Source organism: Emys orbicularis, chromosome 22 (assembly GCF_028017835.1).
Source record: "Emys orbicularis isolate rEmyOrb1 chromosome 22, rEmyOrb1.hap1, whole genome shotgun sequence".
In the NCBI taxonomy this organism is placed as follows: domain Eukaryota; kingdom Metazoa; phylum Chordata; order Testudines; family Emydidae; genus Emys; species Emys orbicularis.
In genome coordinates, this window is record NC_088704.1 from 19647441 (window position 1) to 19662851 (window position 15411).

The following is a 15411-nucleotide window of genomic DNA, read 5'->3' on the forward strand; positions in this document are numbered from 1 at the left end:
TTCTGTATACATCCCACTTCAATGTTTTATGTGGGTGTTTCTAAAACCTAAACAACTTAAAAACTTTGGGTACAAGGGAAACAGCTGCAGTTCTGCTGTTGCTTTTGTGAAAAGATCACACAAATCAATTAAAAAAGAAAAAGAAGAAACCACTGGCCATTTAAAGCCTAATAATTACTGTTCTGAATGCTGCTAAATTAAATAAGTGTTTTAGCCACATGACTTTTAAAGGTTTTGGTTTCTTTAGGAAAAATGGTTGTAAATAGTTCTTGAATTGATCTGTTTCTAACCAGATCGTGAAATGCTGCATGGAATATTTTTCTGGAACCGATATTATACAACTTTTCCATAGCTTTCAGTTTCAGCATTGTAGCACTGCATTAAACCACATCCCTGTCCTATGAAGTTTTATGAAACAATATATGTAGTGTGGTTGAGAGAGTAACTTAAAATGTCCACTGTTTAAGCATATATGATACATTACTCTTAATGCGATGTTATAAGCTAGGGATGCTATAATTATGCTTGAGAAGGAACATACATTGCTGAGTGCCAAACCGCAAATAAAGACAGAGACATCGTTGGAAGGTCAAATTGGCCACAGCTTTAATTGAATAACCCATTGAACCAAATAAACCAAACCTAAAACTAGTCTGGCAGCTCTGGCCAAACCTGAGCCACAGGTGCCGTAGGCTTTCTTAGGGTCACAGCTCATGCCACAGAACAGAGCTCCTGAGGCACTAATCTGCTGTACATGTACTGGGGCCGGCTGTTACTGGTGATCCCAGCCTTGAGATTAGTTAACTATGCTCCAGTTATGGGATGTGCAAGCAGGAGTGCTCCTGGTCATTGAAATGGACATGACCAACATGCCCTGGCAGATGTTCAGTGTTGTAGAGATGAGCATAGGGCTGAGGCCACTGTTCCTCTGAATCATGTCTGAATGACTCCTCTTCAGAGCTGCTCAGAAAACGGAACCAAGATTCATCAGCATTGGTTTCCTTTATTAGTGTCTCTGTTCCATAAGTACTGCCTGTCGTACTGTAAATAAGCTAAAATTGAGTACCTACATTCTCCACTACACACATGTGCTTTATCCTGTGACCCCTAAGGAAAGTGACAACTCACTAGAATTATCGGATCTTTGTGCATGCAACTTTCATCCATAACTTCGCTTTAATGTGGCTTTTTGCATTTGATGTAAAATACATGGAGTCAGTTAAAACATTGAACAATAACGGAGAGCTCTGGCCACCTTCTCCATTTTCCTCCGTCCTCATTCTATCATTGCAGATCATCTGGCATGGCCATCCTGAGCCTGTGCCACATGATAGTCATGGTTGCTGGCCTCCATTCCATTCTTCAATAAATGCCATTTTGCATCCCACTTAGCCACTACTTATATTCCTTTTTCCTCCCTCGCTAGAGGCCACCCTTGCTTTTTCAGTAAAATCTCAACTTTCCAACCTGTTGAAGTGTGAAGCCCTGCAGCATGCCGTAAGATGCTCACAGGGCTGTCTAATGTAATAGTTGTTCATCAGCTGGACTTGAATGTTTAACCAAGCAAAGGTAGCTCCTTAATGTCACTGTCATTAGCTGTGCATTATTGTAGACATATCTGCACCAAAACACTGGATCGACACACCTTCAAATTACTGGGGACCTCTGGAAAAACCCCAAACTCAATGGGGAAAGCTGTAAATCTGAATTCTGTAGCTCAGGATCATCTTTCCTGTAGCACCATTCCCACCCTCTAGAATGTCCACTGCACATTGATGTTCCTTGTCCAGGGAAGGGGTTAACTAACTGTTGACTTCAGGATTTTAGAATGTGTTGTTCTATTGTTTCCCCTTTAGGTGACAGTGAGATTGTAAATAGTATGTATGAGACAGACCCGGATCTCCTGGCTGGTGAGAGTGCAGAGGAGGAAACAGAGGACAGTATTATGTCCCCTATCCCCGTCGGACCTCCATCACCTTTTCCTACCAGTGAGGACTTCACCCCCAAGGAAGGCTCACCTTACGAAGCTCCCGTCTACATTCCTGATGACATTCCAATCCCGCCAGACTTTGAACTCAGAGAATCCTCGATTCCAGGGGCAGGGCTGGGGATTTGGGCCAAAAAGAAGATTGAAGTTGGGGAAAGATTTGGACCTTACATGACAATACCAAGGACCACATTAAAGGAAACAAACTTTGGATGGGAGGTAAGCATGCTGACTATGATTGATCACGCTCATTTGTCTTGTATACAAAATACTTATGAAGCTATATTGAGTCCCGACTGGCCTGGGGACAAGCGTATATAGAAAGGCGGTACTTTGCTAATGTCATATTTCCCTGGCTTATTTTGTACCACAGTTTAGATGCACTACTTTAAAAAGTAACAGAAATCCTGCTGGATAGCCTCTAGGCCACAAATTTTGCTCTAGCACCGTTATCGGAAGGCTAGCTTTAGTGACGTATCATTTCTTAAAACACACATTCTTGCAATTTTCTAAACTTGCTGTCACAACAGAACAAATAAGATTAATCACATCATATTTTACAGATGGCAAAGTACTTAAGTATGTCACCTTAGATGGCCGGTCCATATTTGTCATACCAGTCCTTTAGTTGGTTGTAGAAAAATAACTTGTATCCATTAACATCCTTGATCAAGTGTTCTGGAGCCCTTTGCCATCTGACAATGGTAAAGAAACACAGAAAAAGGGTCGCTTTCCCCAGAACTGAACAAGGAACTTTTTTAGAAAAAGGGAAACAGTATTATCGTTAAAACACGTGTCTGCCTCTCTGCTCGACTGTTGAGTTTATCCCTAGAACCTTCTCCAACCTCTCCACCTTTCCTATCTGAGAATATCCCTCACCAGCATTGCTCAGTCTTACACTGGGGAGAATTATTTCAGAATTTTACATCTGCTTAAGCATAAATTAGCAGTTTTGGAGAAATGTTATTTAACATGTTGTTGTTAAAATTCTGTAGGAAGGTTGTGCTTTTTTTTTAATCCAGAGCCTTGACTGTTTGGAAAACAAGACTACATTTTCAGTTCCATGATGCTCAGCAATGTTAAAACATCTGAAATTCTATTAACCTCAATGGTTTAGAGAACCCTAGGGAAAACACTTGCTAGCAAGGTTTCCAGTACTTTTTGGTTTTGGTCAGGTTAGTACAAGAACTGGATAGTACAAGAACTGCCTTTCTTCTGGTATTTCTCCTTCCCATCCTGGCTGATATTCAAGGCAAATACATGATGTAGTTACTTTAGTTTTGTTCACATGCAATTCCAAAATCTTAGACAAACTGTGCTGGTTTTAATAAGCTCACATCTACAGTCAGAACCACTGAGTAGGATATTTCCTGAAAAAGAAATCTATCTATCTATCTATCTATGCTTATCCTCATCCTAACAACGATCCTCATATCTAAAACAATGTACTTTATAACAATGAGGACACATCTTACTCTGTGATCTGCAGAGCTGGGTGAATAGAGGTGACAATTTTTCACAATGTTTGCAGACTAAATACCATACTTTCGTTCACAATGTCTGTGAAACCATTGTTGATTTTTTTCACAAATGTTTTCAAACATGGAATTCTATTTGTATGAATGTTCACAAACAAAATGAATAACGCATACAATTCAAAACTGTTTCTGTAGGAAATGAAATTTGTCTTGTAACTGAATGGATTTTGCTTGAGACAAACAATGGAAATGCCATATGACATCCAGTGCCCAATCATAAATAGCAATTAGAAAAACCCCCAAGAATGATTGGCAAAGGTACCAATAGGCCATACATTTTTGTTCAAACTCATAAACATCAAAGACTTTTCATAATCTGAAAAATGGTCACGTTTCATTTAAAATACGTTTGTGCTCAGCTCTGGTTATATTTACATTCCTCAATATTCATTGATTCTTTAGATTTTACAATCAGATTCCACAAAGCCCGGATAAATGTGTCCCGCCTGTAGCTGATGTCTTTACCTACTTTTTTTAAATGTCCAGAAAAGTGCAGAAAAAAAAGCAAAAAAGACACACAAAAACAAAGCTCAACTAGTAATTGCCTTCCCTCTATGGTAGGAAGTTCTTGAAGTGCTAGAAACAGGGCTTGGTTGAATGATGAATGAATGACTGAGTCAGGGTTCCCTATCTGTCTCTCCGTCTCTCTTGTTTAAAGAAAAGGAAAGAAAGAAAAAGAAAAGTAGACTCACAGCTAAACTTTCCTGGATGTGTAATGGAGGTGCCTCATAGGTTCATCCTGGAGTTAGCTCCTTCTGTTGTGAAGTTTGTAGTGTATAGAATGTTTGGTCGATATCGCGTTCAAAATATGCTTTTGGAAAAGACTTCCTCCTCCCCTCCCCCCATTAAAGCATTGGAAATATTTGGCCATTTCAGGGAGGATGTGGTACAGGGAAGCTTTGGGATCACATGAAATACTGTTCACACAGATTAAATATTCTTCTGAGCAACATGGCAACACCTTGTGGAACAAAAGAAAATATTCCTCAAGGAACATGACAAGTAAATGGTTCTCAGGCTAAGAAATGGGCGTGACTGTGAATGGAAGTAAATCTTCTTGTTTTTCTGAACCTGACACATATAGAATTGGTCTTTGAGCATGTTTGTCCTACTTCGAACAATCAGGGGTTAAATATGGTGCCATCTCTTCGGCTCACAAGTCCTGGAAATTGGAGGGAGTTTGAACACTGGAGCAGAGTGCTTTCTTTTCCTCCTGTAACCTTGAGGTAACTTTGTTCTTGTCTGCTGTATTCTTCTGATAGAAGTCTCTGTTTACTTTCGTATTTTTAAGTAACATTCCATATCTCCATTACTGACTGAATGCAAGGCCTGGCACAAGCCATTTCTATTATCTGCCATATATGTTGACTCTGTGATACTATTTATTTTTGCGGTGTACGTGAGAGAACTTTCTCTCTCTATGGTGCTCCTCACATTTCTGTGGCATTCCTTTGTTCCCTGACCTGCCAGCTACTTTTCATGCAAGAAAGCTAGCAATATTTGTCCTCAATCTAACGTCCTCAAACAGTCTTAGACCCACTCTGACACTATCTGTTTTGACCTTGGTTTCCTTGTGAGTTCAAATACCAGTCGCCTGTTTTTTGTGCTCCTTCTCCTTTCAGTTTGTGTCATTTTCAAGTCAGAGATAAGCAGTTTTTAATATTTTAATTGCTTTTTAGAAATCTACTTTTAGTCACTAAAGAATTTTCCATGGGTTACATCTAAGCAGCCTGTCTGGAGGCCTTTGAGTTTTGAATTGGAATACATGTAAATATAGTATTTTTGCCACTTTATTTGTTGAGCGAGTTTACATTTTATTGCTATTTCATTTGAGTATAAGGCTGGAAAACCCTGAAAAGAGATTTCCTGTGCTGTCTCACCTCATAGCCCTTGTACTAAAGAATCATCAGTACTTAGAGCAAGTAAGTGTTTCCATCCTCTGGCAATGAAAGTCATTACATAGAAAACTGGACGCAGTAAAAGAATGATCAGTAAATTTTTGGTAATACTTCAAAATTTTAACGAGATTCTTTATCCCAGTGCTGCTTATTGCAGTAATAATGATCAATGACTGTAGTGTTAGTAATGTACTATGAGAAATGTTCACAGAGATCATAGTGCTAGTTCTGTGCTATCTACTTCCATACCAGTTCAACATTATTTTTATTTTTTTACAATACTTCTGTGTAACCTGTGGTTTCAATCTTCCTTGATTTATAATGCTAGAAAGTGGAATCCTTTCACAGGACTATTTACTTACTGACAGCTACATAGTTTATGAATACTACAGTTGGATTTTCTGTGCAACATGTTGTGCATTTTGTTAGTGTTTTTATTTAATGAAAGATAATTATTTTTGGTTTCATATTTTCTTGCAGAACAAGTGAACATCATTTCATTCCCAATAGCTGAAATTTCTAAACTAAAAATTAGTAAAGTTACAAAAAATCCTGAAGACTTTTTTTTTTTTTTTAAAAAGTCCTGTTAGAACACTTTCTGTTCCCTTGGTGGTTTTGTTTTCATGCCCAAAATATAAAATACTCAATCTTCATAATGGGAGGTATTAAAGCAATCTTTGACTAATATTAATTAAGAATGCAACTGGGACTTATAACGGTGAGGGATCAAGATCTCAGGGGGGTTTTTTACACCTTGTTTGAAAGTTGGTTGCTCTAATGCTCACTAGCACCACCTTTGGGTACTGGTTCAGTACTAAAGCTAGCCAACATTTTTCATCATAATTTCTAATTTTGACCACAGTGGAAAAAAGTCACATTCTTTTTGCCATATATATAGACCAGTTCTATTTGGATGTCTTCCACTAATGGTTTTATAAAGCACTGGTCTTTGTAGTATCTGAGTACCAAGACTAGGGACTATTTGGAAAATTCAAATCGGGCTTTTGGCTTAGATTTTGCACACCCCAAAAATGTGAGTTTCACCAGATCTTGCGATTTGGTTGACCCCATCTCTAACTGTCCAGGAATTTCCCCAATCATTGTAAGTAAATATAGGGGTGCTGTAATGTTGGAGGTCATTACTGTATGATATTGTGAGGTTTGGGTTTTTTTAATAGAAAGCAACACAGTAAGGCTACAGATCCAAACACTGCCCAGACTTTTAGAAAATGTGACTCTGATTCTGTACTTTGTAGCTCAGGCCCATTTTTTTTTTTTTTTTTTTTTTAATAAGGAACAAACCCTTTTGGTCTGGGGAACCTGTGAGAACAGGCTTTCTTGTAAATATGGACCAATCCATTCTGGTCAGGATGGAATTACTGCAAGATCAGCTTTCTGTTTCTAGGCCTGGATGAGGCTAGGCATGTGAAAATTAAAGCAAAATAAAAAAAAGCTAATTGAACTTCTTCAAACTTCAGAATAGGCTCAGGGGTCCTGTTTGTGGTAGGGGTCAACTCTAATTTCGTCTGAACAGCTTCACCCATGCCTGGTCCTGATGCAAAACATCTAGCTCCAGGAGGCAAAAGAAGAATGCCATATGCTGAAACTTTCAGCTTACTCATTATTTCCCTTAATAGCCTAAAACATCATGCAGGGAATACAGAAGGCTGTGTCTGACCTTGAAAGAGAAAAAAGATGCATATTGCTTATTACAGACATTTTTCCCTTTAGTGAGACAGGAAGATTCAGGTTTGCACTATGTGAATATCTCCCATTTTATCTGCTTCATTTCTTTAACCACATTGTTTCTTTATACATTTTTTCTCAAATATTTGCTTTCTGGACTGTGTTTTTAAGCATATTCTTTAATTCAAACCACACCTGTTATTCTGGATTTAAAAAAAAAAAAAAAAAAAATGTGGCATGGCAGTGAATGATTCACACTCATTTCATAAGAATAAATGAGATGTGTCGACCTGATTATCCCCCCTCTCTCATGGAGATGATTCAATAAATGCTCATACAGTTCAGTGTGTGCTCTGTCTGTACTCTCTGAAACAATCATTCCTGGAAACCACCACGCTGCTTGTTTGTCTGTTTTTTTTTTTTTTAAAGAGGATGCAACCCAAATTAAAAGCCCTTGATTCTTTCGTGTGATGTGATTGCATTTCAGCGTGCTCTGCTTTCCTGATCCTTTGCCTGCTGACACAGAACGCACAAGTCACAGTACCCCAAATAAATCACACCATGTTTTCACTTTATTGCCCCTGGGGCCTAACCCCCCCCCCCCCACCACAATGAATATGATCATTTGTTGAGTAAATAATGACATTTATCATAGTGCTGTTTATTTTGCTAATTAAGAGATGGCTGGGACTGACATCCTGGAGGGAAATATAGCAACTGAACGCTGGGGAACTTGGGAGCAGTGCTCCAAACTGCCATTAGGCAGGTTTTTGTCACAGAATAAATACAACTAATAAAACAGAATGATTAGTCCCTTTATTCCAAGTTGTATTTTAAGAGTGACAATCCATTGAGCTATAGAAGGAGACTTCTTGTACCTGTCCTATAAGCCTCAGAGAGGCAAAATGGAATTGCCCTTTACAGACCAAAAAACAAAATCAGTGCGGGTGGTTATAGAAACCATCCTACTGAAGAAAAATAGTTGGGCGGATAACTTAAGAGCAAGCAGTTCAAGATACAGCAAGCATTCCTTGCTTGGAAGCTCCAGGATCACATCTGGGCCAATAGTAAATGCTGGTGGTTTATGAATGTCTGAGACACTTTATGTTGTCAGTTACACATAATAGTTCAACCTCTTTCCTCCCGCAGGAGAGACTATTTAAGCATTGTGTGTGGTTTTTTGTTTTGTTTTGCTTTTAAGAAATTGTGACGCACACACACTGAGGAAAAATGTGCTTCAGAGAACTGGCTCTGAGAGCTGTGGGGAGAGTCATATCTCCTCAGGGCTTAAACAAAATTAAGTCAAGTAAGAAAAGAATCTGAACAGCTTTCAGAAAGCGATGGCTTCTGGATTGGTTCTCACTGGGAGGAACACATAACCCAAACTATCTCACTTCACTTAAGAATCTGATACAAAGTCCATTGGAGTCTCTGAGAGTCTTTAGGGGATCAGGCCCTAAAATAATTTATATTCCCCACGACCTGAAGGGCAAACAGTTTCATTAGAGTAAAAGCCAACCAAAATCCTTGACCCTAAACTGAATTGAAGCTGAACCGCCAAATTTGTTTTGGAATTCAGATTCGGAATCCAAAGTGGGAGTGCTAAAACATGAAAGATCCTATCCTGGCTGTGTTGCCAGCTCAGCCTTACTAGGAAGGCACCAAAATCCATATCTCCCAAGAGAGCTTGTATTCATCTACCTCCTTTCTAGACCAGAGCGGCTTGGAGAAGCATCTGAGCTCTTCAGCTATATGCAACCAAAGCAGAGAATCTGTTTGCCCAAACTCTTACTAATGTACATTCTGATTATTTTTAGAAAGGATATGATACTATTTCCTTGTAGCGTTTCTTTCTATATCTTCTGATTCACTCATTTTCCCAAACCTCTCCCTGTCCCTCTGGCTTGAGAGTAGTGTTAGTATAACAACCATTACTTCTCCGAAGGCAGGAGTTTATGAATCATTCCTTCAGAGCCACATCTAGTGCTTTTGCAAGGGATAGGCAGTCTTAGGGGCTGCCGAAGAACAGTGCACGCAGCCCTCCCAGAGACGGAGCGTGGTACCTTTGCAAGATGTATATTTTTTCACACAGGGCTCCTTTGCAGTTCCAGAAGTTTTGTTTTGACGGCATAATTCTGCAAAAGCAACAGTCTGCAGGGTACTGGTTATATGGTAAACAGGACAAAAGGGCATTGTGAGGCTTCCTACATATAGCTATATTTTCTAGTAGCTGTTAACAGCTATTAAAGCATCATTGTTACTAACTTGGTAGTTAAAGTTTGTGTCTGAATGATTTTCATTGGTTGCAAACCTGGAGGTAGACATTTGCTGTCAGCTGAAATTTGGCAAACTAAGTGTGAATTTTCAAAAACGAGTCTGTTGGGGGGGGGGGGAAATCTATTGAACGTTTTCTTTTGACTTTTTTTTATCTGTGTGATTTTTGGGGCTCTTGAAAGTTGCTGCCCTGATAAGCCCCGGAGACTGAGTCATTTTCCCACAGAACATGTATGGGCATCAACAGTGCCAGTGTCTCACACAACACATTGCCTAAACTCTGTCGTGGAGTGACCATCTCTTGGACTGAGTGGATGATGCAGCCACCGGGCCCTTTCAGTTGTTGGTTTCTCTGCTCTGAGTGGCATTAAGAAAATATGTCACGCTTTCCTGACGGCATCTTAGCAATACGGGTTCTGGTCCAGAAATCAGGAGTGGAAAAACATTTATCTGAAATGTCAGAACTTCAGAAAAGTTTTGGAATTGGGTTCTAAAATTTGATTGACCCCAGGAAGGGAGGGTTCTTGTGTCATCAAAGGGAAATTACCCCTCTCTAGTTATGTCAAGGGCTTTTTTCATTTAACCAAATTTTAATAGTAGACAAAGGTGAAAAATATAGCAAAACAGTGCAAAGCGAAACCATATAAATCAGTGCCACTGTCTGATGCTTCACCAACACCATGACATCAGGGTTAGATGAGGGAGTCTTTTTTAGCCCAGGAATGCCAAGAAATCCTGCACTATCTTAGGCACTGCTCTGAAACATGGGTATATAAGGAATTAAGGGAAAAAAAGAGACAGAGGCAATGACTAAGAATACCTCCCTGATATTTCTCCTTTATTTCCTTAAGGGGTAATAACTCATGAGTGATCCGGCAGAGGGCACTTTCTTTAAATAGAACATTCTGATTCACAAGCAGAAAAAGGAAATAAATATTTTCTTTTCGTCTTTGAGAGACATACATGAATACCAGCTTCTGAAACAGTATTTTATCATCCACATATTTTAAAAAAGAGAGAGAGAGAACCAAGAATAGCTCACTTGTGACCACAGGACTTGAAAAATAGCCTTTTCATTGTCAGAAGCCTTGCAGGGTACAGGACACTATTTCTTCCTCTGGAATGTTAACCTTCATATAATTCCAGGCTTTATTTTTTTTTTCTTCTTCTTCCAGAAAGCTCTGGCTGATGGAGCATTAGAACACAGTAGCCTTTTGTAAGGGAAATGATCAATAAGTTGAATTAAATCAAAATGTTACTGGAAAGGCACCATTCTTTATCCTATCTCATCTGTGGTTCCAAAGTACAGAAGCATCAGTAGGTGACTTGCAATAAGTCATTCACTCTGCAGAATTTAGTGGTTGCACTGTGAAAGGATTCATATAATTATTTTCTTTAGGTTCTCTCTGTGTAGCTCATCCCCAGCTCCTGGGTTTCAGTGTTGGGTCAGACTCAGAATCTCCAGTGAAAGTTGTTTGCATAGTTTGTTCAGCTTTGAGTGAAACTTAGAGAAAGCTGCCAAATTTCAAAGCCCCATACATAACATGATTTTCTTGCAAAATCATTAATCAGCCTAGAATTAGACTCTTAAGGTTTGTGACCTTAGCGAACCTCTGGGTGAACTTGATCTGAGTTTTGAGTTTGTAATGAAACCTGAAAATAGGTTTCAGATTGGGTTGCCAACATCTTGCGCTACTCTATCTTGTGTGAATGGGACAAGATGTTAACAGACAACAGTAGATGTTTCAAAATGACATTTTTAATATTAGATAAGTTACTTGAAAGCTATTTTTAGATTTGAAAGTTTCCTATTTAAAGAGACTGGTGGATTCTGTGATTTTTTTCATGAGGTGGTTTGGCAACTCCCATTCCAGCTGCAAATGCAGAGGGGTACAAAAGGTTTCCAGTTTGAGCCTATCTGGAACCTTTCAGCCTTTGGAGAAGACCAGGATACCAAATTCCTGGCTCAGGAATATATATACGTTTACTTGCTCATCCTCATCCTTGTTTATTTAATCCCAACAAAGTGCTAGGTCCTGTACAGTAAGCAAAATGAGACAATCCCTGCCCTGAAGAATTTACCATTTTGAAAAAGAGAAACAAAGAAAGACAGGCTTTACTGGGAATGCATGGAGATACATTTTTTTGGACTGGTTAGTTGGCTTATGGGCATTGCTGAAGGAAGTGAGTCTTTGGGAGGGGGTGGTAAGCAGGATGGTAGCTTTGTCAAACAGAGTTGGGAGGGCTTTACCATGCATAGGGCGGGTTTGATGATTTAGTTCTGGCATCACCTCTCTCACAAACCACAAACTTTTTTTCTTTTCTTTCTAAATGGTGCATCATGTCAGCCACTGTGCCCAGCCATCCCTGTAAAATGTCCACCTTGGCTCATTTGTGCATCTCTCTTCATTTCCTGCTTCTCTGTGCCCTCTCTGAAAGTAAACAGATAACAGGATTGTTTTAGACACTGGGCTAAGTGGAAGCTGGTTAGCTTAATCAGGTTCCAGCCTGGTAATAGTCCGCTGTGACCATTTAATGTGTTTGCATTAATCGGAGACATGCACATTCAAGTGGGATGTGTAAATAAAGGAGAGGCATCTCTCTCTGAAGGAAAGTCAATTTGTGTACACATCAGAAGGCACAGAATCGGAGGGTGGTTAGTCAGAACTTGCCATCCCTTATTGTTTGGGCTTCAGAAGTCTACGAATGTATTTTTAAAAATATCCCTTGCACTGAGGGGTATTCTCACCCACATGTTCTATCTTATCTGCTGCTGTTAGCTGGGCCTCACCTGACCCTGCCTTGACAAGACATTGCTAATTCTAAAGTAAATCTCCAGTAGGTCTCTCAAGTGACATCATGTATGATAAATGACACCACAGCACACTGACCCTCGAGAAATACCACTGTATTTAATCTCTTTTATAACTTTTATAGTATAGAAACCACTGTATTCCAACCAGTTTGTCCTGGGATTTGCACTGAGGCAGTTTATTCAGAAGAGGGAAGTGGGTATTTTGCTCCTTTTTATCTGATTAGCCGGCAGTATCTTCCTTCATTTTGAGAGAATGCTTGGGCCAATCATTGGTTTAATTGTACATTGTATTGTGTCATCCCTGTTCAGTCATGTTCAGAAATACCTACAATTCCCCACAACCACCGCTACCTCCCTTTTCCCATTTAGATCTTACTAAAGTCCATTCTACCTTATCAGCACAGTAATTTCATGAACAGAGCTAGGATTTCTGCCATTTAGGCCCCGGCCATTGTCTGTCGCAGCTGCAGTCAAGATAAACCCTCACCCAGAACAAAGTTGGAATGACCTTTTACAAGCAGAATCTGCCTTGTTTCTCTCCAGACTAATTTATCAGCCTTCATTTCAGCCTAGTCTCTCAGCAGAGGCCTGAAAGAACATTACAGAGAGCATGAATGAACAGGGGGATTAAGATGCTTGGCTAGTCCCTCTTTTTCATCAGACACCTTCTGGATTTACTGAGATGTAAGCTGTAAATGACCATAAGTGGTGAACTGCCTTAAACTTGGGGAGGGGAGAAAAGAAACCAACCGAATGTTTGGGAGAAGAGGAGTGAAGTAGGGAAGCGGCTAAGCCGCCTGCCTTGAAATCAGAAAGTGGTAGGTCTGAGTGATAGCTGAATTCTCCACCTCTTTGCTGGCCCTCTTGTTTCGGGTCTTTACCGATAGAGCACTCGGTTATCCCTGAGAGATAAAAGGGGTTGTGCACAATTTAGTGTTCTACCTACTGAAACAGGCCTACAGCTTTTTCAGAGAATTCTAAGCCACAGGAGGGTTCTGCAATTTTAGGCTGAACTTGTTGCCCAAAATAAATAGATTACTTAGCAGCTCTGACGTGTACCAAAAATCTTCCCATGTAGTAACCCCAGGCTCCTATTTACTCACCTTCACTCAATAAACAGGGTTTTAAAAATAACAATATTGGAAGCTTATCTTTAATATCGGCAGGAGTTAATTGTCTTGTTTATTTCTAACTCCGTGAATTTAGCAATGGTGAGAAGTGTCAAAAGGGCAGAGCTAAAAGAAGTCCCCTTTATCTTCACAGCAGGCAGAACCGGGGCAGCTGCCCTAACCTGGAGATGCTATTGTGAGGCAGAGAGAAGGCATTTGTCTCTTTGGGAAAATAATGGGAAAACATAACCAAAAATAATTTTGGATGACGATTCTGTCTGTGTAGCATAGGGAGCTGCTGTTATTTTACTGGAATCTGCTCAGCTATCATTAGTATGATAGGACATCAGCCTTAGATCTTGCTTTTGTTAGTGCTTCTATCTTTTGGCTTCCTTGCTCTTTTTATGTCATAAAAAGGGGGTTATTTTTGTTTAATAGCTTTCAAATACACTACTGCAAAAGCAGGAGTTTGTGTGTGTTGGGAGGGAAAAAAACTTTTGTCCATAAAAGTTGCAACAGTGTGCTGGATTACTTTAATTGAGTTGACTTGAAAGCTTTTGGAAGGGAAGAATTAAATACAGTGCCATTGGCTTAAACTTTATTGGCTGTGGTTGTCGTTGTTGTGTGTATTGTCTGCCATCCGAGTACATGGCATGAACAAGACATGAGGGAGGTACAGTCCCTGCCTGAAGGAGCGTGCATTTTTAATTAGTTACACAGTAAGTCTCAGGTGCACCATATGTTGGAATGATCAGATAATGGGTAACTCTCCATAGGTACAGAGGGGTACAGTTTTAATGGAGGGAGAAGATTTAGACTTTGATTGCTGGGCTTTAGCCTCCTGTTTTAATGAAGAAGAAGGTACAAGGCAAAAGATGGAGTTCCAAGCGTGAGAGCCTGCCCAGAAGGAAATCTGAAGATTTGTTGAAAAAGAATGCTAGAAGGCCCATTTGGGACGTATGCTGTGTGTGTTTGCACACAGTGATCAGTGATGGACAAATCTCGAAAGGTGGGATGGGGTTGGATAAGGAGCCACATTTTTGGAAGCTTATCTAAGGCTATGATCGGCCCAACCTACAAAATTAAGCTGGAAACCTCTCAAGGAAAGCTGTGGCGGTGAGATTTCCAGTTCTTCCCACTACCATTCAGACCAGAAAATAACATCCTGATGATGGACCTTGCTTTCTGAGCCATAGTAGTTCTATTCTGGAAATAGAATGGCACGTGACAATTAAAAACAATAGTAACCAAACCTTCATAAACCTCAGAGATTCTGATTTGAGTCAAGATTTGGTTGAAGGTTCAGTCCTTTTTTTTGTTTGTTTGAATTATCTGTTCCACTTCACATGTTCATAATGTACATGTTCCCTTGCAGTTATTTGGCTAGTTATCTGGAAATGCCAGGGTTTTTACGGTTAATGTGCTTTATTTCCCCTCAGACCCGGGCTGGACTTTAACTCAAGTTGTATTATATCCCATTAGGAAAGGTCCACAATGCAAACTCGTTACGCTGTTCTCAAGCTTATAACCTGTTCTCCTCTTTAGTTGCATTAAGACAAAAAAGATTTGTGCATCTCTTGAATACAGCTGGACCATTGCTTCAGACAATGATTTAGAGAGACTGTAGGAAGTTAAAGATCTTCTACTATTCACAAGTGCTTAGATCATCACTAAACTGAATTTCAATACTGCAGGAGAAAAAAAGACTGCCTTTTTCTGGAGAGTTGTTGAAGCAAAATGCAGATACTCTAAACAGGACAGGTTATCTTTGGCTGTGGTCCAATTTCCTGGGAAACGGGCAGAGAGGAGCTTAACTTTTCACAGTCCACTGCACTTGTGCTTAGGTTTTAATAAGTTTTATAAAAGAATGTCAAGAAGTGCAGATTCTAGACAGGCTGTAAGCTCCTTGGGGCAGAGATTATGTTGTTTTCTGTGATTTGTACACTGCCAAGCAAATTGTCATCATGGAAGAAATAACAGGCCATCATCATCATCATCATTGAAACATAAAGAAGTTGGTCTTCCCATTCCACTCCCACTTACACAGCAATTGACCACCTTAGTGGTCTCCCAGTATTTCTGTTTTAAGCCCTATTTTCCAAGT

At 39.7% G+C, this 15411-nt stretch overlaps 1 protein-coding gene across 1 annotated transcript in view; it reads left to right on the top strand.

Moving 5' to 3' along the window:
• The window catches only part of PRDM16 (PR/SET domain 16), a 431201-nt gene that overhangs the window by 147139 nt on the left and 268651 nt on the right, over positions 1–15411 (top strand). The window contains exon 3 of the mRNA XM_065421282.1: positions 1857–2206. Coding sequence (XP_065277354.1) covers positions 1857–2206 — 350 coding nt within the window. The remainder of the gene's footprint in view (positions 1–1856; positions 2207–15411) is intronic.